Source organism: Carcharhinus amblyrhynchos, chromosome 32 (assembly GCF_965287045.1).
Source record: "Carcharhinus amblyrhynchos chromosome 32, sCarAmb.v2.hapA, whole genome shotgun sequence".
NCBI classification, from domain to species: Eukaryota; Metazoa; Chordata; class Chondrichthyes; order Carcharhiniformes; family Carcharhinidae; genus Carcharhinus; species Carcharhinus amblyrhynchos.
Window position 1 is genome coordinate 15467750 of NC_137355.1, and position 22505 is coordinate 15490254.

Here is a 22505-nt window from a genome sequence, read left to right on the forward strand (position 1 = left end):
CACAAGAGGAAGCATCGTCTCCACATCTACTTTATCCATACCTTTTATCAACTTGTGTACTTCAATTTGATCTCCCCTCATTTTTCTAAATTCCAGAGAGTACAGGCCTAAAATTGTTCAATCTCTCTTCACACGACAAACTCTTTCATCTCTGGAATCAATCTGTGAACCTCCTCAGAGTGACTGATCCGTCCAAATATTCCTCTCATGGGACAGTTAATGCGTGAAGCTTGCACATTCTCCTCGTGTCTGCGTGGGTTTCCTCCCACACTCCAAAGATGTGCAGGTCAGGTTGATTGACCGTGCTAAAATTGCCCTTACTGTCCTGAGATGCATAGGTTAGAGGAATTAGTGGGTAAATATGCAGGGATACGGGAGTAGGGCCTGGGATTGTGGTTGGTGCAGACTCAGAGCCAAATGGCCTCCTTCTGCACTGTAGCGTTTCTATGATTCTACGACAGGTACTTGTGCATCTTCCACCACTGTTTTGTCCATAAATTGGTTTCTCAAGCATCTTAAATTTATTTACTTTTAAAATCTTCCCGACCTTGGTTTACCTTACAATGTAAACTGGTGACTTCCCAAATATAAAAGTGCTTGGTGTAGGAAGTATTAACTTTCACCTCTACCACATGAAGCATCCTGAAAGGCATTCAGCTTACTAGTTATCTAGTAAGATCGATCTAATCCAGTGCAGTGCCTCACAATCAGTGCAGTTCTCTAGAAGTGGAGTCACAGGTGGATAGGGCAGTGAAGGAGGTTTTTGGCATGCTGGCCAACGTTAGTCAGTGCACTGAGTATAGAAGTTGGGAAGTTATGTTGCAATTGTATGGAACGTTGGTGAGGCCACACCTGAAGTATTGCATTCAGTTTTGGTTGTCTTGCTATTGCAAGAATGTTTTTAAACTGGAGAGTGTGCAGAAGAGATTTACAAGGATGTTGCCAGGGACTCAAGGGGCTGAGTTATAGGGAGAGATTGGACAGACTAGGACTTTTTTCTTTGGAGCACAGAAGACTGAGGGTTGAGCTTATAGAGGTGTACAAAATCATGAGAGGCTTGGATAAGGTGAGTGCACTCAGTCTTTTTCGCAGGGTTGGGGAAATCGAGAACTAGAGGGCATGGGTTTAAGTTAGAGGGCAAAGAATTAAGTGGGAAAATCGAGCAGCAAATTTTTTTTTTAAACACTGAGGACATTGTGTGTGTGGAATGAGCTGCCAGTGGAAGTGGTTGAGGCAGGGACATTGACAACAGTTAAAAGGCATTTGGATAGATACACGGATGGGAAAGGTTTAGAGGAATATGGACCAAATGCAGGCAAATGGGGTTTGCTTTGATGGGCATTTTGGTCAGCATGGGCAAGTTTGGGCTGAAGGGCCTCTCTGTGCCGTAGATTCTATAAGCGACTCAATAATTGATGTAAAACAAGGAGTCAGTCAGCTCACCTCTGCAGAGGAATAGCCTGACGAGGAATAATACCTGGACTCAAATTCACCATCACTGGAAAAGAACACAAAGAAAGTAGTTTACAATGAGGGAGTTTTATTTTAAAAAATGACTTGCATTTATATAATGCCATTCACAACCACAAATTATGACTAATGAAGTTTTTTTTTTCCAAATGAACATCGCTGGATCAGGACATTGAGTTTGATGATCAGCCATGAACGGTGGAGTAGGCTTGAAGGGCCGAATGGTCTCCTCCTTCTAGTTTCTATGTTCTAACCTAGGAAACAGCACAGCCAATTTGCACACAGCAGGCTCCAATAAATGGAAATGTAACGTCCAGATAATTTGTTTCTTGCGATGTTGATAGAGGGATAATACTGGCCAGGGGCCTGACAATAACTCCTCTGCTCTTCAGAGAATCTAGTGCTAAAGGAGGCCTTTTGGCTTATCGAGCCTGCACTGACAACAATCCCACCCAAGTCCTGTCCTATCCCTGTAACCCCACATATTTACCATCCTCATCTCTTTGACATTAAGGGTCTATTTAACATGGCCAATCAACCTAATCTGCCACATTTGGACTGTGGGAGCAAACCAGGCAGACATGGGGAGAACATGCAAACTCCACCCAGATAGTCACCCCAGGCCAGAACTGAACCTGAGACCCTGGTGCTGTGAGGCAGCAGTGCTAACCACTGTGCCACCATGCCACCCCTTCTTCAAAATAGTGCCGTTTTAGGTCCAATTGAAAGGGTAGTTGGGCCTCGATCTAACATCTTACCCAAAAGACAGAACCACTGACAGTGCAGCGCGCTCTCACTACTGCATTTGAGTGTCAGAATTGGGTTTTGTGCTGAAGTAGGACTTGAATGTGCACATTTCTAGAATCATTCGGCTCATTGCGCCTGCACCGACAACAATCCCACCCAGGCCCTATTCCCATAACCCCACATATTTACCCTGCTAATCCTCCTGACACTGAAGGGCAATTTAGCATGGCCAATCAACCTAACCCACATATCTTTGGAGTGTGGGAGGAAACTGGAGAACCTGGAGGAAACCGACACAGGGGAAGAACGTGCAAACTCCACACAGTCACCCAAGGCCGGAATCGAACCCCGGTCTCTAGCGCAGTGAGGCAGCAGTGCTAACCACCGTGCCATCCATATGTGACTCAAGGGGCAGGTCAACTAACATTATTAACTGGGTCACATTGAACACTGCGAAAAGATACCACTAAATGAATGATTTTGGCTTAAATTGTTATCAAAACTATTCCAATTGCTATTTCTGAGTTTAGCTACAAAATTGACGATTTCAGAGTGTAAAAATAAAACTGCATAACTTGTAAACTTCAATGGAATTTGCTTTGCATCAATGGAATTGTTATGTTTGCCGCAATAAGTATTCTGAAGGAAACTGGCAGTGGTGTCCATAGCGTTTAAAACCTCAATCTGTTCCATACAGCAGCAGAGATTAGTTACAGCGGAACAAATAATAGCTCTATGACCCCCACGACAGGCTTTGATCACTTTAATAAAGCTTTCAAAGTTAAATCTTCAGGGATTTGAGGAGATTCTTGGGGGCCAGCAACACAGCACTGAAGTCAGAGATTTTGTGCTATGCAAAGTGTTTGGGAATTTGCAAAGATAGATATATTCGAACAAAAAAATGGGTTAAAGGGATATGGGGAACAGGTGGGGAGGTGGATTTAAGACCAGGGAGATATCAGCCATGATCTGACTGAATGGCAGAGCAGGCTCGAAGGGCTGAGTTTGCCAACTTCTGCTCCTAATTTCTTTGTTTCTACTTTCAAAGTTAAAGTTTATTTATTATTCCCAGAAGTAGGCTTAGATTAATACTGTAATGAAGTTACTAGTCAAAGAACAAAAAACAAAAAAGTCCAGCACAGGAACAGGCCCTTCGGCCCTCCAAGCCTGCGCTAATCATGATGTTTGCCTAAACTAAAAGCGTACGCACTTACGAGTCCATATCTTTCCATTCCTACCCGATTCATGTATTTGTCTAGATTCCCCTTAAATGCCGTTATCATACCTGTTCCCACCACCTCCCCAGGCAACACGTTGCAGACATTCAACACCCCCTGTGTAAAAAAAAAACTTGCCTCACACATCTCCTCTAAACTTTTCCCTGCGCATCTTAAACCCATGTCCCCTAGTACTTGACTTTTCTACCCTAGGAAACAGCATCTGACTATCCACTCTGTTCATGCCACTCAATCTTTTAAACCTCTATCAGGTCACCCCTCAACCTCCATCATTCCCAGTCAGCACGCTCCAGCGCCATTCAGGTACACTGAGGGAGAATTTAGCTAGGTTCATTGGCTATGCTATGTAAACCACATCAGGAGTTATCATCGATATCCCAAAACAAAAATGCCTTTAGATTCTAGCTCACACTGATTCTCATGTCAAAACTCCATAATTGAGTAGTACAGCCCATGTTTCCCACAGTTATATCCGATTACCTGATTCCAGCCAGGATGCCTAGTGGATTACAACCAACCCGAGGACTGGTGGGGTTAGAGGAAGGGTAAGGATATACCACGGGTGCCAATCTGGAGGCGGGCAATCCTGCTGGGAATGAGCAAGGCAAGGCAGGTTTTGTTTTTAATCCTTACATGGGTGACACAGTGGTTAGCACTGCTGCCTCACAGTGCCAGTGTTGCAGGTTCGATTCACGGCTTGGGTCGCTGTCCGTGTGGAGTTTGCACATTCTCTCCGGGTCTGCGTGGGTTTCCTCCTGGTGCCATGGTTTCCTCTCAGTCCAAAGATGTGCGGGTTAGTTGGATTGGCCGTGCTAAATTGCCCCTTAGTGCCAAGGGGACTAGCTAGGATAAATGCATGGAGTTATGGGCCTAGGTGGGATTGTGGTTGGTGCAGGCTCGGTGGGCCAAACAGCCTCCTTCTGCACTGTAGGATTCTATGACTCTGTGAAGATCACTGGCAAAGTCTATGCTTGTTGCCCATCCCTAGTTGCCCTTGGGGAGATGGTGGCTATGATGCCCTTACTAACTGGGCAGCCAATCGACATCCATTGTAGTGGCTTCCTGAAGCACAGCAAGGGGGTCACTGTGATACTCACGGCTCTGCAACCCCGTGAATCAATGCCTTTGGAACATTGCAATAAGGTGAAAAGCCAAATGGAGAGAGGCAAACGCCAGGGACCCGGGTTCGACTGGCCTTGGGGTCACTGTCGGTGCAGAGTCTGCACATTCTCCCCATGTCTGTGTGGGTTTCCTCCAGGTGCTCCAGTTTCCTCCCACAATCCTAAGATGTGCAGGTTACGTTGACTGGCCATGCTAAATTGTCCCTTAGCATCACAGGGATTAGCAAGATAAACATGTGGGGTGACGGGAATGGGGCCTGGGTGGAACTGTTATTAGTGCAGGCTCAATGGGCGAAATGGCCTCCTTCTGCACTGTAGGGATTCTATGAGCTCAGATCCATAACAGTTAATTTAGCTCCAAACTAAAGTACTTTCCATGATTCACAATGAACTGAGAACTGCATACAATAAACTCATTTGCTGTGACACCAGCCTACTCACTGCTATTGAGAATTCAGAGTATGACCTGGGTGAGATTGTGGTCGGTGAAGACTTGATGGGCCGAATGGCCTCCTTCTGCACTGTAGGAATTCCATGATTCTATGAAAATGGTAGCTCAACGGTAATTTTTTTCCCCCTGTAACATTTTGCCACTAGTTCTGATTCAGAATCCAACAGGTTATAAAATTTGGCAGGGAACTTCCCAGATTACATCTTCCCCCTCGAGTAAATTTTACAATTACCGATTAAAGCACTTCTCAATTGATATCAACTTCTCTCCTCATAACCCAGGTGTTGTGCTCCGACAAAAACCCGCTTGCCCCTCATTTAGATTTCTCAATTTGTAAAAAGAGAAAAAAAAATCGATGGCTAGGATCAAATCCTTCCTTACCTGTCAGACTCCAAGGAGACTAAAGATTCATCCGGATTCTGTTTCAGGGCAGAGTAACCTTTATTGAATTTTACTAACCTATAATGAAAGGAATGGCAAACAGAATTAAGCTCAAATTAAACGTAATTATTAAATGCAACTAGCACCACTGCCGTTCCTCTGGTAGCGGGTTATGGCGTTTCGCTGTTCAAACACAGACTGTGGAAGGAAAAGTATCAACACTGAGGCAAAGACAGCAATCCCTTTCTGCATTCTTGTTTTGAGGGGTGCAGAATCACCTCTGCAGCAAATAAAAACAACAGCTATAGAACGACAGAAGTGCTACAATTTAATTTACTGTGTATTGGGATACAGTGAAAAGTATTGTTTCTTGCACACTATATACACAAAGCACAAGAGAAAATGCTGAATAATCTCAGCCGGTCTGGCAGCACCTGTAAGGAGAGAGAAGAGCTGACGTTTCGAGTCCAGGTGACCGTTTGTCAAAGCACAAGTGTGGTGACTGACCAGCCATGATCATAATGAATGGCAGAGCAGACTCAAAGGGCCGAATGGCCTACTCCTGCTTCTGTGGGCAGAAGCCTTCTCTTTAATTACCTTACTCCCCCTGTAAAGATTGGTTTTTTATCCCCATCAGAACGCTGGAAACACCTCGGCCAAAAGGGAATCATTTTCGTCACTCTGTTGGGGGTCTAAAACGTGCTGGTTAGGTGCATCGACCCGAACAGGCGCCGGAGTGTGGCGACTGGGGGAATTTCACAGTAACTTCACTGCAGTAAGCCTTACTTGTGACTAATAAATAAACTTTAACTTTACAACGGATATCAAGGACTTGACTAGTTTCAAAAGAAAATCTTGGATTTTTCCAAACTGGAATTTGGAATGGGAATGCTCCCACATTTTGGTTGCCAGAGGGAAGAGGGGGCCATCCGAATTTATAAGGCTGAAAACTTAGAACACCTTTTTAATCTTACTGAATTTCTAATTTTATGTCCTGCCTGATGGTCTATCAAAGCAGACGGATAGAAATAATATTCAAATTAATCACTCCCTACCTTTTTAAGACGGCAATGCACAATCATATCTTGAGAATCCAAATGATTTGATTTATTATTGTCACATGTACTAGCATACAGTGAAAAGTATTGATTCTTGTGCACTATAGACAGAGCATACTGGTCAGAGAAGGAGAGAGCCCAGAATGCAGTGTTACAGATTTTGGAATACTGCAAGCTGCCAAGTCCATGAAAAGGCAGGAAAAGTTCAAAACCAAGTTGATTAAATTTTGCGTGCGTCTTTGAAGCTTATTGACAAAAACTAATTGGAATAATGAAAACAACATGCTTTATTTGAGATCAATTGTAATTTGCAGAATAGCATTGATCCCAATCAGAATTTAATTGCAGTGAATAGGATTGAGAGGGTCATACAAACATCAATGGTTTACCACTTACAACACTAATCATTAGGGGCGGCACAGCGGTTAGCACTGCTGCCTCTCAGCGCCTAGCGCCCGGTTCGATTCCTGGCTTGCGTCACTGACTGTGCAGAGTCTGCACGTTCTCCCCGTGTTGGTGTGCGTTTCTTCCAGGTGATCCAGTTTCCTCCCACGGATCAAACAACGTGCTGGTTAGGTGCAATAGCCATACTAAATTGCCACTCAGTGTACCCGAACAGGCGCCGGAGTGTGGCGACTGGGGGATTTTCACAGTGACTTCGTTGCAGCCTACTTGTCACACTAATAAAATAAACTTTTTAAACATTTAGTGGCAAAAATGAGTACCATTTGGAACTTCCCAAAATTACCAGATGGTTGTTTAAAATATATACTTTTTAAATATTACAGCAGGCTGCCTGAGGGCATTGTGCTGTTGTTGTTCCAATGGGTATCTGCCCAAGCTATCTGGAGCAATTAACTATTGAAATATAGGTTTACAAACTGCCACTGGGTTAAAACTGCTAATTTCTTTAACACAAATTCAGGGGGTCCTATTGAGGGAGCCATTCCCCTGAGCACATACTCAAACTGAATTTCAATATTACATGGAGGAGCCCAATATAACCAGCCCCTGACTGGTCAATAACGCCATTCCCAGGAGTTGTTTGCTCAGAGAGGATCTTTTATTGGGTAGAATGAGAGTGCTTTTCACCCCTGCACACAAGGTCTCATCAACCTTGCAAACTGTCAACGTGTGCGTGTGTATGTGCAGGGTGGTGGCACAGTGGTTAGCACTGCTGTCTCGCAGTATCCAGAACCTGGGTTCGATTCCCAGTTTGGGTCACTGTGCAGTGTTTGCACATTCTCCCCATGTCTGCATGAGTTTCCTTCGGGTGCCTCCCACACTCCAGAGATGTGTGGGTTAGGTGGATTGGCCATGCTAAATTGCCCCTTAGTGTCAGGGGGTCTAGCTAGGGTAAATACATGGGGTTATGGGGATAGGGCCTGGGTGGGATTGTGGTCGGTGCAGGCACGAAAGGCTGAATGGCCTCCTTCTGTGCTGTAGGATTCTATAATTAGAAATCCTACATATATCTTTTATTCCGGCAAGCATCACACTTTTCAGATAACCCCGATCTATTACTACAACACTGTATATGGATGATCAGCTATGTCTCAGCATAATTTCAAAAAGCAACTTCACACAAGCTGTTCCTCATTCTGAGCGCAGTCACCATCTTCTTCCATTGAAATCAACTCCCCCCTTTCTTCCCATACCATGTGAGTTGACTGCTATTCAGAGGATTGTGCACCAGTTATACAGTCATAGATAGAGTCAGAGAGGTTTACAGCATTGAAACAGACCCTTCAGCACAATTTGTCCATGCCACCCCTTTTTTTTTTAAATAACCACTAAACTAGTCCCAATTGCCCACATTTGACCCATATCCCTCTATACCCATTTTATTCATGTAACTGTCCAAATGCTTTGTAAAAGAAAATTGTACCCACCTCTACTACAGCCTCTGGTAGCTCATTCCCCATTCTGGTAACTCACCACCCTCTGAGTGAAAGAATTGCCCCTCTGGACCCTTTTGTATCTCTCCCCTCTCACCTTAAACCTATGGCCACTAGTTTTAGACTCCCGTACCTTTGGGAAAAGATGTTGACTATCTAGCTGATTGATGTATGTCCCTCAGTTGGATTAATTAACTGCTTAGACCAGCAAGTCTACACTCGACTGCATCATAAAACAATCAGTGGTGCTGACACGATGGGCTCAACTACCTCCTCCTGTCCTGCAAACCTTTTAACCTCTCGAGATGCTTTCCTATATTAAATGCATTAAATACACGCAAGTGCTGGTGGCGCATAACAATTTATTTAAAAGGTGAGCTGAAAAAGGATATTTTACGAGGAAATTCAGGTTGCAAGATACCGTATTATATTACATTTTAGCTGTAACACCGTCACACAGCCTCAGAGTAAAGGGACGACCCTTTAGAACTGAGGTGAAGAGGAATTTCTTCAGCCAGAGGGTGGTAAATCTGTGGAATTCATTGCCACAGAGGAGTCCGGGTCATTGAACGTCTTTAAGACAAAGATAGATAGGTTCTTGATTGGTAAGGGGATCAAAGGTTACGGGCAAAAGGCGGGAGAATGGCGTTGAGAAACACAGCCATGATTGAATGGCGGAGCAGACTCAATGGGCCAAATTGTCCAATTCTGCTCCTATATCTTATGGTCTTAGCGTGACTTTATTCCCTATGGGCACTATGAAGTTAAGAAACCCCGAGTCAGTGGCTGACTTGACTCCAGAATGAAGGACAACAGGATACCCGCTTCGGGGGAACCTGCTTCACATCAGTAATTCTAGTGTAAATGCAACCTAAGGGTAGCATAGTCTTTGCCAACCTCAAGTGCACTGTTAATTATTTCTTTTGCCGTTCCAAGCTCTTGGGTTAATTCAATTCGAACAATTTATGCAAACGATAAAAAGAATTCTGGGCCAATCAAATTGTTGGGGAGGTGGGGTGGGGGAAGCGCTGTTGGAGGTGGTGGTTAGGAGACAGCAGTGCTAACCACTGTGCCATCGGGTCGCACAGCTGTGTTACTCACCTTTTCGTGCCCGATTTAGGCTGATGCAAGACTGGGCCTCCACCCATTCCTTTCTTCTTCAGGACTTTCTTGGCTAATTCCCGGTGCTTCTCTGCAAGAATCAACATGTGGCAGAATTTAAATTGAAGAAAGGTACTGCGTTTCACTATGAAAAAAAAGCTTCAAGTTACCAAGATTCAAGTGGAATTTGATGCAGAGAGTGCCAAATTCTAAGTGGGTGGGAACAAAAAGGTTGCAGTAGCCTTATCATTAACTCATCCATTTCAGCGACTGGATTAGAATGTAGAAAATGTATTTACTAGTCACAAGTAGGCAACAACGCAATGAAGTTACTGTGAAAATCCCCTTGTTGCTATACCCCGGCGCCTGTTTGGGTACACTGAGGGAGAATTTAGCATGGACAATGCACCTAACCAGCACATCTTTGGAGTGTGGGAGGAAACTGGAGCACTCGGAGGAAATCCATGCAGACACAAGGGAGAACGTGCAAACTCCGCACAGTGACCCAAGCCAGGAAGCGAACCTGGGTCCCTGGCACTGAGGGGCAACAGTGCTAACCACTATACCAGCCCGATGAATTTACAACAAATACTTTCTGATCACCCAGACCCAGTTTCGCATGACTGATGGTCATGTGTTCAGCACCTAAACTCTGAACAGTATTTTTGCCATGAATGAGCGCAATCGATGATCTTTGACCTACAGCAGCAAAGGGTGTAATTCCCTTTGTAGCTTCCAGACAGGTTTCCAATCTTTTTAATTTGTTTTCCTTAGCTAGCTTGTTCTCTTTTATCGAACAGTTTGATGGCCTTGCTCTCCCCACACTCACATTAATCACCCTAAAGTGAATGGTGCTGAATTTGAGGGGAAAAAAAAACAACAAATTCATGTGAATAACCTTCAGTAAAGCCAGGGTGATTTATGAATGCGAAACATCTCAATGATCTCAGAATTCTGGCGAAAGTAGAGCCCCTATTTTTTTCCGGATTGTCTTTTCATCTGTGAAAATCCCTGCCCAGCAAAGCAGATGAGGCTACCTCACTGAATGTTTTCAAAGCAAGGAGAGATATATTTTTGAACAGTAAAGGAACTAAGGTCCTGGTGAGGGGGTAAGTGGAGCTCAGTCCACAAAAAAAAACAGCCATGATTTTATTGAATGGCGAAGCAGGCCCAAGGGACCGGGTGGCCATCTCCTGCTCCTGGTTCTTATGTTCTTAATCATGGGAATTCCCCCCCCTCAGAATATAGTAGGAGAAATTGTTAAATTTAAAGTTTATTTATTAGTAAACTAAGCTTTACATTAACACTGCAATGAAGTTACTGTGAAAATCCCCTAGTCGCCACACTCTGATGCCTGCTCGGGTGTACCGGAGGGAAGTTTAGCATGGTCAATGCACCTAACCAGCACGTCTTTTGGACTATGGGAGGAAACCGGAGCACCGGAGGAAACCCTCGCAGGTGCAGGGAGAACGTGCAGACTCTGCACAGACAGTGACACAAGCCAGGAATCAAATCCAGGTCCCTGGAGCTGTGAGGCAGCCGTCCTGACCACTGTCGTACCCGGTTATTTATTTATTTGTCACAAGTTAGGCTTACATTAACACTGCAATGAAGTTGCTGTGAAATTCCCCTAGTTGCACACTCCGGCGCCTGCTCAGGTCAATGCACCTAACCTGCACATCTTTCAGACTGTGGGAGGAAACCGGAGCACCTGGAGGAAACCCACACAGACACAGGGCGTAGAGCCCATACAAACAGTGACCCAAGTGGGAATTGAATCCAGGTCCCTGGCGTTGGGAGGTAGCACTGCTAACCATTGTGCCACCGTGCTTGTCCCTTTACTCACCTGATCTTGGTGAAGATTACTAATACCCGACTTGAATATTTCCATTTCTGGGCCAATTCCCCAGTGGTACATGCATTACAGAATGGTGCTTGGAGCCTCTCAGCTTCACAACGCAACCCACCAACTCCACAATAATTAAATCTTCAAGTTGCTGCACTGAATTTGCAAATTTAAAAAGAGGAACACTTGTGACCAATACACACAAGTTCCATGCAGTTCTCAAAGCTGGTGAGACAGGTCTGCGGCTCCATGTTGCCAGAAGGGCATTGCCAATGGCTCCATTCAGCAACCAAATATTTCCAAAAACATTGTACAAAACAGACTGATTGTGAAGGCAAGGCTGGTAGATGGACCTAAGTCACGCACCTGCAGTAATCTGCTTTCAACTCACTGCCACTTCTCTTCCAGGAATGCCTAACCTGAAGAAGTACTGTTCTTCTCTGGATTACAAGTTCACAGAGTTGGGCTCGATCCCACAGCCTTCTGACTCAGAGGCAACAAGCACTAACCACTGAGCCACAGAGGCACTCAGGAAACTGGAGAGCTCCCATTCTTAAAGCTTCCCCCAAGTTGACGTTTGCTATCATCTTGCCCATTTGCTGCAATACTACTTCAGCGTCATTATAGCATGATATATTCAGCAGAGGTGGCACAGTAGTTAGCATTGCTGCCTCACAGCTCCAGGGACCCGGGTTCGACTTCAGCCTTGGATGACCGCGTGTGGAGTTTGCGCATTCTCCCCGTATCTGTGTAGGTTTCCTCTGGGTGCTCCAGTTTCCTCCCATACTCCAGAGATGTGAGGGTTAGGTGGATTGGCCATGCTAAATTGACTTAGAATGACTCAGAATCCCCACAGTACAGAAAGAGGCCACCTGGCCCATCAAGTCCACACCGACCACAATCCCATCCAGGCCCCACCCCCACACATTTACCCACTAAACTTCTTTCCCTGAAGCGTATAAGGGTGAGAAGTGATCTTATGGAGGTCTATAAAATAATGAGGGGCACAGATCAGTTTGATAGTCAATATCTTTTCCCAAAAGTAGGGGAGTCTAAAATGAGAGGACATAGGTTTAAGGTGAGAGGGGAGAGATACAAAAGTGTTTAGAGGGGCAATTTTTTCACGCAGAGGGTGGTGAGTGACTGGGACAAGCTGCCAGAGGTAGTAGTAGAACTGGTACAATTTTGTATTTTAAAAAGTATTTAGATAGTTACATGGGTAAGATGGGTATAGAGAAATATGGGCCAAATACAGGCAATTGGGATTAGCTTAGGGGTTTAAAAAAAAACAAAAGGGCAGCATGGACAAGTTGGGCCGAAGGGCCTGTTTTCATGCTGTAAACCTCTATGATTCTATAATTCCTCTAACCTACGCATCTCCGGACACTAAGGGCAATTTTAGCATGGCCAATCAGCCTAACCTGCACATCTTTGGACTGTGGGAGGAAACCGGAGCACCCACAGGAAACCCACACAGACACGAGGAGAATGTGCAAACTCCACACAGACAGTGACCCGAGCCAGGAATCGAACCCAGATCCCTGGAGCTGTAAAGCAGCAGTGCTAACCACTAAGCTACTGTGCCCTTTAGTGTCAGGGGCAATTAGCAGGGTAAATGCATGGAGTTAGAGGAATAGGGCCTGGGTGAGATTGTGTTCGGTAGAGATGGGCCGAAGAGCTTCCTTCTGTACTGTAGGGTTTCTATACTTAAGCAGAATGCTTTCTTTCTACTGGCTACTATATTTTTGCAATATAGAACCCTTTTGTTCTTGTTACAGACATGGGCAGACTCCACAAAGTCCACCCACTCCCATCTCCTCAGGTCTCACAAGCAACAGCATCCATCCCCCTCCCTACAGTCTCATCAGTAACACCTCCACACTCACTCTCTCCCTCAGGTGCTATTCTGGCAGTGTGTTCCTTATTTCTCTCTCCCAAAGTTGGCCCACCCTACTATTAGCAAGTAACCAAGGAGCAGGAAAGCTGCATCTGTGAAACTGTTAAGATGGTTGCCAAACTGCCAGCCAGGTTTTATCCAAGTGCAATAACATTGCAACAAGAAAGTAAATGCCGGAAAATCTCAGCAGGTCTGGCACCATCTGAAAGGAGAGAAAAGAGCTGACATTTTGAGTCCAGATGACACTGTGTCGAGGGGGGGCGGGGGGGGGGAGGTGTGGTGGTGTGTGTGGAGGGGATGGGGAGGCATCCAAAGGAAATGAGGTTGGTGACAGTGTTTGAGGTAACAGCTTGATGTTCAGTGCTGTGGTCATGGTCCGGGGAAGGTAGGAGAAAGTATTGAGAGTTGGCACTCAGCCTCTGCGAGGTAAAGGCCAAATGACAACAGCACCCCCTTTGTCGGTGGGTTTGATGACAATGTCAAGGTTGGGCCCGAGGAAGCAAAGAGCAGAAAGTTGGGAAGGAGAGAGAGGTTGGATGGGATGGGGGAGTGACGGAAAAATTAAGATGGCCAATGTACCTGCCCTCGATCTTTTCATTGAGCAGGATAAACAACATTGCAACAACATTCTCATTTCCAGCAATGAATCTATGAAACGCAGTGTTACCTGCCGGTTCCCTGCCCTACCCCATTATTTAGCCTTCATCAACTGTAAGAAAACTAAACATAGTTTTAAGGGAATTACATTTATATGGGTAAACATTAGAAATAAGGTATAGTTTTAGGTGGGTTTAATTTACTGATTCTATGCCTGGAAGGACGTATAGTTAAATACATTTAGACAAAAGTTGTTTGTACTTAGTTAAGTTCCAATTGTGACAGGTAGCGCCGCTGCATGAAGAATAAATGTAGTTGCTTAGCAACTAGAGGCCCTAGTAAGAAAAAAAAACTTTCATTTATTCTTTAGTTTTAACTAAGGCTAGAGCAGGCAGTATCTCTCAGCTTTTCTAGAAGAAAAGCCATACAACGGAGCAATGTTAAGAAAACCAGTGCCAGATAACTGAAGGACAGCTACTTAAGGAAACTAGAGAAACGAACAGGAATTTCCAAGGAGCCTGAAGGTAAAGGAACCAAGAAGAACTGGGAGTATGGGGTACTGCTCATTTCAAATCACAAAACTATAAAGGAGCTGGCTAGTGCAAAGTCAAAAAGATAACTGAAGTGGTTCTAAGGCTTATGATACCTTACTACAGTTTGACAGCCATCAATTGAAATAATCATAGAGCAATTAGTGGCTGGATCTCAGAATTTGCACTGGTAAATGCAGTCAAGACAAAGAAATTCTAAAAGGGGTTGGTGTAAAACCTGGATTGAATTCACTAGTTACAGTGGAATGGAAGCTCTGATCCAAGAGTCTTATGTAAGAGATGGACTGGATTTCGGAATGCAAATCCCCAACATGAAACATGAGAGGAGATTTTAGTGTGTTTTGGGAAGTAGAATTTGGAAACTCTTACGTGGCAATCACCTGGATGAATTCTGAGTCAAAATCTAAAGATCTAACTTGGGTTTAGAGAGAAATGCGTATCTGACCACAATCATTGTATGCGCACCTGGCAGGTCCATTCATCTCTAAGAATAGACGAAGGCAGCACTTAGTACAAAATTAAGATGATTTTCCTTATTGAATAAAACATAAAATTAAAACTAAAAACAATGAAGAAAGGATTACTGGAGACAGAGAAAGGGGCCAGCAAAAGACGGTCCCGACACAGTCTTGAAGTCAAACCTCACACGGGCCAAATTAACTAAACAGATAACTGTTACTCCAATATATAAATTTTTAACTATTATTGAAACTGCTGGGTGCACACAGTCTCCAACTTTCATAAACAATTTGCAGCTGTGGCCATAAAATATTTGATGAAAAACTTTATTTGCACTGTACTGTAAAGAATGCAGTTAATTTTCCAAGCTAATCCCAGCACGCCTGCTGAGTTCAAAACGTGGCCAAGTTAACTTTAAAGTTTAACACAGTTAGTTTCATCAGCAGAAATATTTTAAAATGAAGTCTTTTTACTGAAGCAAACCATACAAAAGGATCCCACAGAGTCAAAGCAACTTTGGGTGCTAACCATAACATCAAATGTACTTTACCATCCATGACAATTTTAAAACCTGTGTGTATTTGTTAAGACGTAAAGGAGTATTGTGTTATAATCTAATATTTCCATGATTAATAAATGTTTTTTGTTGTTAAAACTAATTAGCAATCCTGTGGCTCTCTTCCTCCAAGTTTGATTACAAAGAAATGAAAGACTACGGTTTTTTGAGCTAGTGTTCCATTCTGTGATCTTCCCACCCAGTTTACCAACTGGAATATCAACAAGCGAGGCTGAGCAACAAGAAATTAGATTTTAAAATATTTTGCATAGTATTTATTTTCCAACAGCACCAACCTCATTGGGTTCTTAGTTTGCAAAGCAGGATGGCTGGGCTAGGAGTAGCATGAGAGTGAACACAGCAGCCTGGAAGATGAAACCAAAGCACATGTACAGAAACGGCAAGCTGGTGAAAGAAGCAGTAGGTGCCTAAAGAGAGAGAGAGAGAGATAGAAAAAGAAAGAGATGAAGGGAAAGAGGGAGAGTGAGAACAGACAGGAAGGATTCAGCATGAACCTTGTTGAAGTAGCACAGGTGAATGTTGGGCAATGGGATTAGGTAGGAGGTCAGACGTTTCTCAGATGTCAGTGTAGACTCGGTGAGCCAAATAGCCTCTTCTGCTGTATGTGATTCTAAGAGAATACTGGAAGGGACGTAACAAACAAGCTTCTGAAAAGATGAATTAAAGGTAAAGAATGCAGCCAGTTTTCTGCAGTTTTGCCAGGAACCAAAAAGGTTCATATTTTGAGTTGGGATATTTTTGTCAAAAGAAAATCCAAAAAGCCAGATCATTAATCAGGGTGTTTCTTTATTCTCACGAGTAACTCAGATGATTGTGGAAACATTCATTCTGATCATCGATCACTTCCATCTAGAAGGACAAGGGCAGCAGATACATGGGAACTCCACCGCCTGCAAGTTCCCCTCCAAGCCACTCACCATCCTGACTTGGAAATATATCGGCTGTTCCTTCACTGTCGCTGGGTCAAAATCCTGGAATTCCCTCCCTAACAGCATTGTGGGTCAATCCACAGCACATTGACTGCAGTGATTCAAGGCAGCAGGTCATCACCACCTTCTCAAGGGCAACTAGGGAATGGGTAATAAATGCTGGCCCAGCCAGCAACACCCATGTCCCACGAATGAATTTTTAAAAAATCTTGATTATTTTCTCCTACATTTCTAGCATCCACAGTTTTCTTTTCATCGCTTCCAATAAACTGAGGATCACAAACCAGAGGAGGAATGTTTCCAGAAGGGAAATGTAAATCCAGGAAGGACAGTTGCAAAGCGAGTAGCAAAACATAGTGAATAATACGAGACTGCCGGGGCAGCAAGTGTTACCTCCTCCACCTTCTGTTTAAAGTTTATTTATTAGTGTCACAAGTAGGCGTACGTTGGTACTGCAATTAAGTTAGTGAAATTCCTCTAGTCGCCATACTCCGGCACCTGTTCCAGTATACTGAGGGAGAATTTAGGGCAGCCAATGCATCTAACCAGCATGTCTTTCGGACCATGGGAGGAAACCAGAGTACCTGGAAGTCATGTTGCAGCTGTACAAAACTCTGGTGCGGCCGCACTTGGAGTATTGCGTACAGTTCTGGTCACCGCATTATAGGAAGGATGTGGAAGCACTGGAAAGGGTGCAGAGGAGATTTACCAGGATGTTACCTAGTATGGTGGGAAGGTCTTATGTGAAAAGGCTGAAGGACTTGAGGCTGTTTTCGTTAGAGAGAATATTAAGAGGTGACTTAATAGAGGCATAGAAGATGATCAGAGGATTTGACAGGATGGACAGTGAGAGGCTTTTTCCTTGAATGGTAATGGCTAGCATGAGGGGACATAGCTTTAAGTTGAGGGGTGATAGATATGAGTTCAAAACGTGGCCAAGTTAACTTTGAAGCTTAACACAGTCAGAGGTAGGTTCATTACTCAAAGTAGCAAGGGCTTAGAATGCCCTGCCTGCAACGGTAGTGGACTTGCCAACATTAAGGGCATTTAAATGGTCATTGAATAAACATATGGATGATATTGGAATAGTATAGGTTAGATGGGCTTTAGATTGGTTTCACAGGCTGGTGTAACATTGGGGGGCCAAAGGGCTTGTACTGCTCTTTAATGTTCTACATTCTATGAAACCCACGCCGACACAAGCCAGGAATCAAATCTGGATCCTTGGCATTGTGAGGCAGCAATGTTAATCACTGTGCCGGAAGACTGAACCAGGATACATCCAGACTGCAAAGGAGCTTCATCTTAGACTCCTGGGTAGCATCACCAAGCTGGGGGGTGGGGTGGGGCGGCAGGCGGGAGAGAATCAGCAGGGTAAATATAGTTGGGGGGGGGGGGGGGGGGGGGGGAGGATCAGCAGGGTAAATACTGGCAGGGCAGGAAATCCGCAGGGTAAATATGGGGGGGGGGGGGGGGGGGGATCAGCAGGGTAAATATGGGGGGGTGGGGGGGGGGGGTGTTACAGGAAAGGGCCTAGGTGGGATTGTGGTCAATGCAGAATCAATGGGCCGAACGGCCTCCTTCTGTAGAGATTCTATGATATAATTCAGGCAGTCAATGGGTTGTTTTGCAGAATGCTACAGACTGATATTTGATATCAGGAGGAGTTGAATTCATGAGGGCTCCCATCCACTAGGGTTCCATTCTTGGCAATACTTATGGGAAAGCTGGCTGACAACGGGGTTAAAGTTTGTCTTGTCAATGGTGGAATGGCATACTATCTGCATCAAAACTATCTCATGGACACTTGTATGCGATACTCCAGAGGGCTGCCAGAACATGTGACGCAGTCACATAGCAAGGCTCACGTGTCTACGAATGACAACATGGGCATGATACTGAGGGTACTGCCAAGATTGAAATCATACATCTCAGCACCAGGACAAAGGGGGAGAAGCAAACTACAACGTGCGTGCCGTAATAGAGCTACGAAGTAATATCAGCAACCTGTGTCACCGCACAGTGACCCATAAAAGTGACAGCTGAAGCTAGTGTGTGACTCACGTAATTTGAGATGAATTGAAGGAGTTCTGGTGGTGGTTGAAGGCAATTTCCTCTTCTCTGGTATCTTGAACACACTCTCATTGCTCCAGCTTTTGCTGTGACTCTTAAGAACAGAAACGGGGAGATCAGCAAATTCCATTCATACTTTTTTAAAATTCAGCAAAATAAAAACATAAAAATCATAACATAAGAACATAAGAAATAGGAGCAGGGGTAGGCCTTCTAGCCCTTCGAGCCTGCCCCGCCATTCAACAAGATCATGGCTGATTTGAAGTGGATCAGTTCCACCTTCCCACTTTCGTCCCATAACCCTTAATTCCCTTGTCTATCAGAAACCTATCTACCCGTGTCTTAAATATATTCAGCGCAGTAGCCTCCACCACTTCAATGGGCAGAGAATTCCAGAGACTCACCAACCTTTGAGTGAAGAAGTTCCTCCTTAACTCCGATCTAAACTGCACCCCCCTCCCCCCCTTATTTTGAGGCTGTGCTCTCTAGTTCTGCTATCATTTCTAAGCAGGAAGAATCTCTCTATCTCTACCCTATCTATCCCCTTCATTATCTTATGTCTCTATAAGATCCCCCCTCAGCCTTCTAAACTCCAACGAGTAGACCCAGTCTATTCAATCTCTCCTCATAGGCTAACCCCTTCATCAAGATTGAGAAGGCAGGGCCTTCAGGGATGCCTTCAGCTGATACGTGAATTGAACCTGCACTATTGGCTTCACTCCGCATCACAAACCAGCCCTCCAGCCAATTGAGCTAAGTGGCCACCACTATAAAACATAAGGACGGGATGTAATTTTGCCACTGAACCTTTAAAAAGCTTTTACACAAAATAACCAGTAGTGGTTAGCACTGCTGCCTCATAGCGGCAGGGACCCGGGTTCGATTGTCGGCTTGGGTCACTGCCTGTGCAGAGTTTGTACGTTTGCCCGTGGCTGCTTGGGTTTTTTCCAGGTGCTCTGGTTTCCTCCCACGCTCCAAAGATGTGCAGGTAGGCTCGGGGCTTGTGGGCCTAGGTAAGATGCTGAGTCAATGCAGACTCGATGGGCTGAATGGCTTCCTTCTGCACTGGAGGGATTCAATGATTCTATTTCATTTTAGGGAAAGGAATAGGAAATCGTGGCATCTCTAGGCAGTTTCATTTTGTGCCTCAACAGCTATTGAAGCCTTGTGTTGGAGCTGGTGTTTTATAAATTGCTCTATCAGTATGTTACCAAGGACAATTGACGTTTTCTACTTACACCTTTCAGTATTGTGTGCACAGCCAGATTCATCAACCACAATGCAGCATCTTCAGACAAAGTGGCCAAGGATTTGCCATACAAGGGGTGGGGATGCTCCTGTAGAATATCTACAGTGCAGCAGGAAGCCATTTGGCCCATCGGGTCTGCACTGATAACGATCCTACCCACGCCCTATCCCCGTAACCACACATATTTACCCTACTGAACCTCCTGACACCAAGGGGCAATTTAGCATGGCCAATCAAACTAACCTGCACATTTTTGGACTGTAGGAGGAAACCAGAGCACCCGGAGGAAACCCACACAGCCACAGGGAGAATGTTCAAACTCCACAAGACAGTGACCTGAGGCCAGAATCAACCGGGGTCCCTGACGCTGTGAGGCAGCAGTGATAACCACAGTGCCACCATGCCACCCCTTGATCACAGAATCGCTACTGTACAGAAAGAGGCCATTCAGCCCACTGAATCTGTGCTGACAACAATCCCACCCACTGCTCTAACCCCATAACCCCACACATTTACCCTGCTAACCCCTCTAACCAAAGTCCCTCAGCACTAAATGCCAATTTAGCATGGCCAATCAACCTAACCTGCACATACTTGGATTGGGGAAGGAAACCGGAGCACTCAGAGGAAACCCACACAGGCATGGGAAGAATGTGCAGACTCTGCACAGACAGTGACCCATGGCCAGAACTGAACCCAGGTCCCTGGCACTGTGAGGCAGCAGTGCTAACCACTGTGCCACCCATCCATGATGTGCGAGACAGGTCACAACGCTGCTGATTGGGCAGAGCACTGGGAATTACACAGGATGTTTTGGATGATACCTAGGAACTCCACTTCATCAAAATATAACCAGGCCAAGCACACCGTTCCCTTGCTAGCAACTCATAAGGAAGGAGTGCACCATTGTCACACAAATTATAGACAACTGGGACCAAAGTGACATCAGGATAGTGCCGCGGTAGGGGAAGGTTGAGGGGAGGATGAGTGTAGTGAATTGTTGACTGGCATTTTACTACTGGATTTGAATTCAATCTAGTGCAGGCTGTTGTGACAGCTGCTTCTTCTAATTTTTGGGGGGAAGGGGCTGTATTCAGTGAATCCTCATTGGCTCGGCCCTTTTGCTGATGAGCAGGGATCCAAAAATGCACAAAAATGAATCATCATTGATGGTTATAATATTATCATAGAATCCCTATAGTGCAGGAGGCCGCCCCTCGGCCGATTGAGTACTTTGCACAGGCCCTATCCCTGTAATCCCACACTTCCCGTTTGGCTAATCCATCAAATTGACACATCTTGGGAACCAATGAGCAATTTAGCATGGCTAATCCACTTAACCTGCACAGCTTGGGACTTTGGACTGTGGGAGGAAACCAGAACACCGGGAGGAAACACACGCAGGCACAAGGAGAACATGCAAACTCCACACAGTCAGCCGAGGCTAGGATTCGAACCCTGGCATTGTGCGGCCACGTTTGTTTTTAACTAAAAGATTAATGGTTATGTCCAAACTGGACATTTGAGAGATTAACAAAAAGATGCTTAGCGGGGAAAAGGGGGGCAGGGGGGTTTAAAATGGTGCAAGCTGGAATATCAAAATAAACTAGCAATCTCATTCAGTGTTCAGAATGATTGGAATGAAAAGACTGGTAAAGCAAGTGTGCAGCTGGAGGAAGTTCCAGATAGTGGCTGAGTTACAGGGTAGAGAAGTGCCGTCCAATCCATCTGCCAAATTGTGAATCCTGTCATAACAGATGTGCATTTTTAACACGTAACATCAAAATAAGCAACAAGCACCACATCAGATGTGTGATTTCACTTCTCATATCCACATGCTGCGAGCATGTGAGCTAACATTCTTGTGCAGTTGCTAAAATGGGAGAATGGAACGCAGAGTACTTTTAAATAATTAATACTTTCCATGCTTAGTTGTCAAATGGTGGCATGTGTTTATTAACTAAACAAACACACAAAGTACATTTACCCAAATTGTGTGAGTATTTGTACAATCATTTCTACTAAAGTAAGTATCCTTGGCTACATCAGTGTGGCTGTAGGAAAGACTTGTGGTTAATTGGCACTTCCCTACTGGGCAGCCTGGATTACAGGGAGCTTTACTTTGCAAATTCTTCTGCTCCACTTGAGGTGGAAAGGTCAAAGTAGAAGAATTCAATTCTCCAGCACTGATATCACGCAAGCAAAGGCATTTCCAAAACTATAATAAGTTTTACAAGTGGAATTAAGTCTCTGGTAAGTTCTGTAAATAAGAAATTACAGGCAAGGCTATAAGGTCTCCAGGTCAACAACCACCTGTCCTGGTCCCCTCAAGCCAACACTATACCATGAACGCCTCTACTTTCTCAGAAGACTAAGGAAATTTGGCATGTCAGCTAAGACTCTCACCTACTTTTACAGATTCACCATAGAAAGCACTCTTTCTGGTTGTGTCGCAGCTTGGTATGGCTCCTGCTCTGCCCATGACCACAAAAAACTACAAAGTTGTGAATGTGGCCCAAATCATCACACAAACCAGCCTCCCATCTGTTGACTGTCTACAACTCCCGCTGCCTCAGCAAAGCAGCCAGCATAATCAAGGACCCCACGCACCCCGGACATTCCTTCTTCCACCTTCTTCTGTCAGGAAAAAGATGCAAAAGTTTGAGATCACATACCAACTGACTCAAAAGCAGCTTCTTCCCTGCTGCCACCAGACTTTTGAATGGACCTATCTCACATTAAGTTGATCTTTCATTACATGCCAGCTATGATTGTAACACTATATTCTGCACCCTCTCCTTCCCTATGAATGGTATGCTTTGTCTGTATAGCGCGCAAGAAACAGTACTTTTCACTGTATGT

At 44.7% G+C, this 22505-nt stretch overlaps 1 protein-coding gene across 2 annotated transcripts in view; it reads right to left on the minus strand.

The window, feature by feature from the left end:
- The window catches only part of fam219b (family with sequence similarity 219 member B), a 30190-nt gene that overhangs the window by 1406 nt on the left and 6279 nt on the right, over window positions 1–22505 (minus strand). For both annotated transcript variants that reach the window (XM_080216024.1, XM_080216023.1), the window contains exons 2-5: window positions 18386–18488; window positions 9466–9556; window positions 5409–5486; window positions 1444–1498 (exon numbers count right to left, since the gene is read on the minus strand). In XM_080216024.1, coding sequence (XP_080072150.1) covers window positions 1444–1498; window positions 5409–5486; window positions 9466–9556; window positions 18386–18488 — 327 coding nt within the window. The remainder of the gene's footprint in view (window positions 1–1443; window positions 1499–5408; window positions 5487–9465; window positions 9557–18385; window positions 18489–22505) is intronic.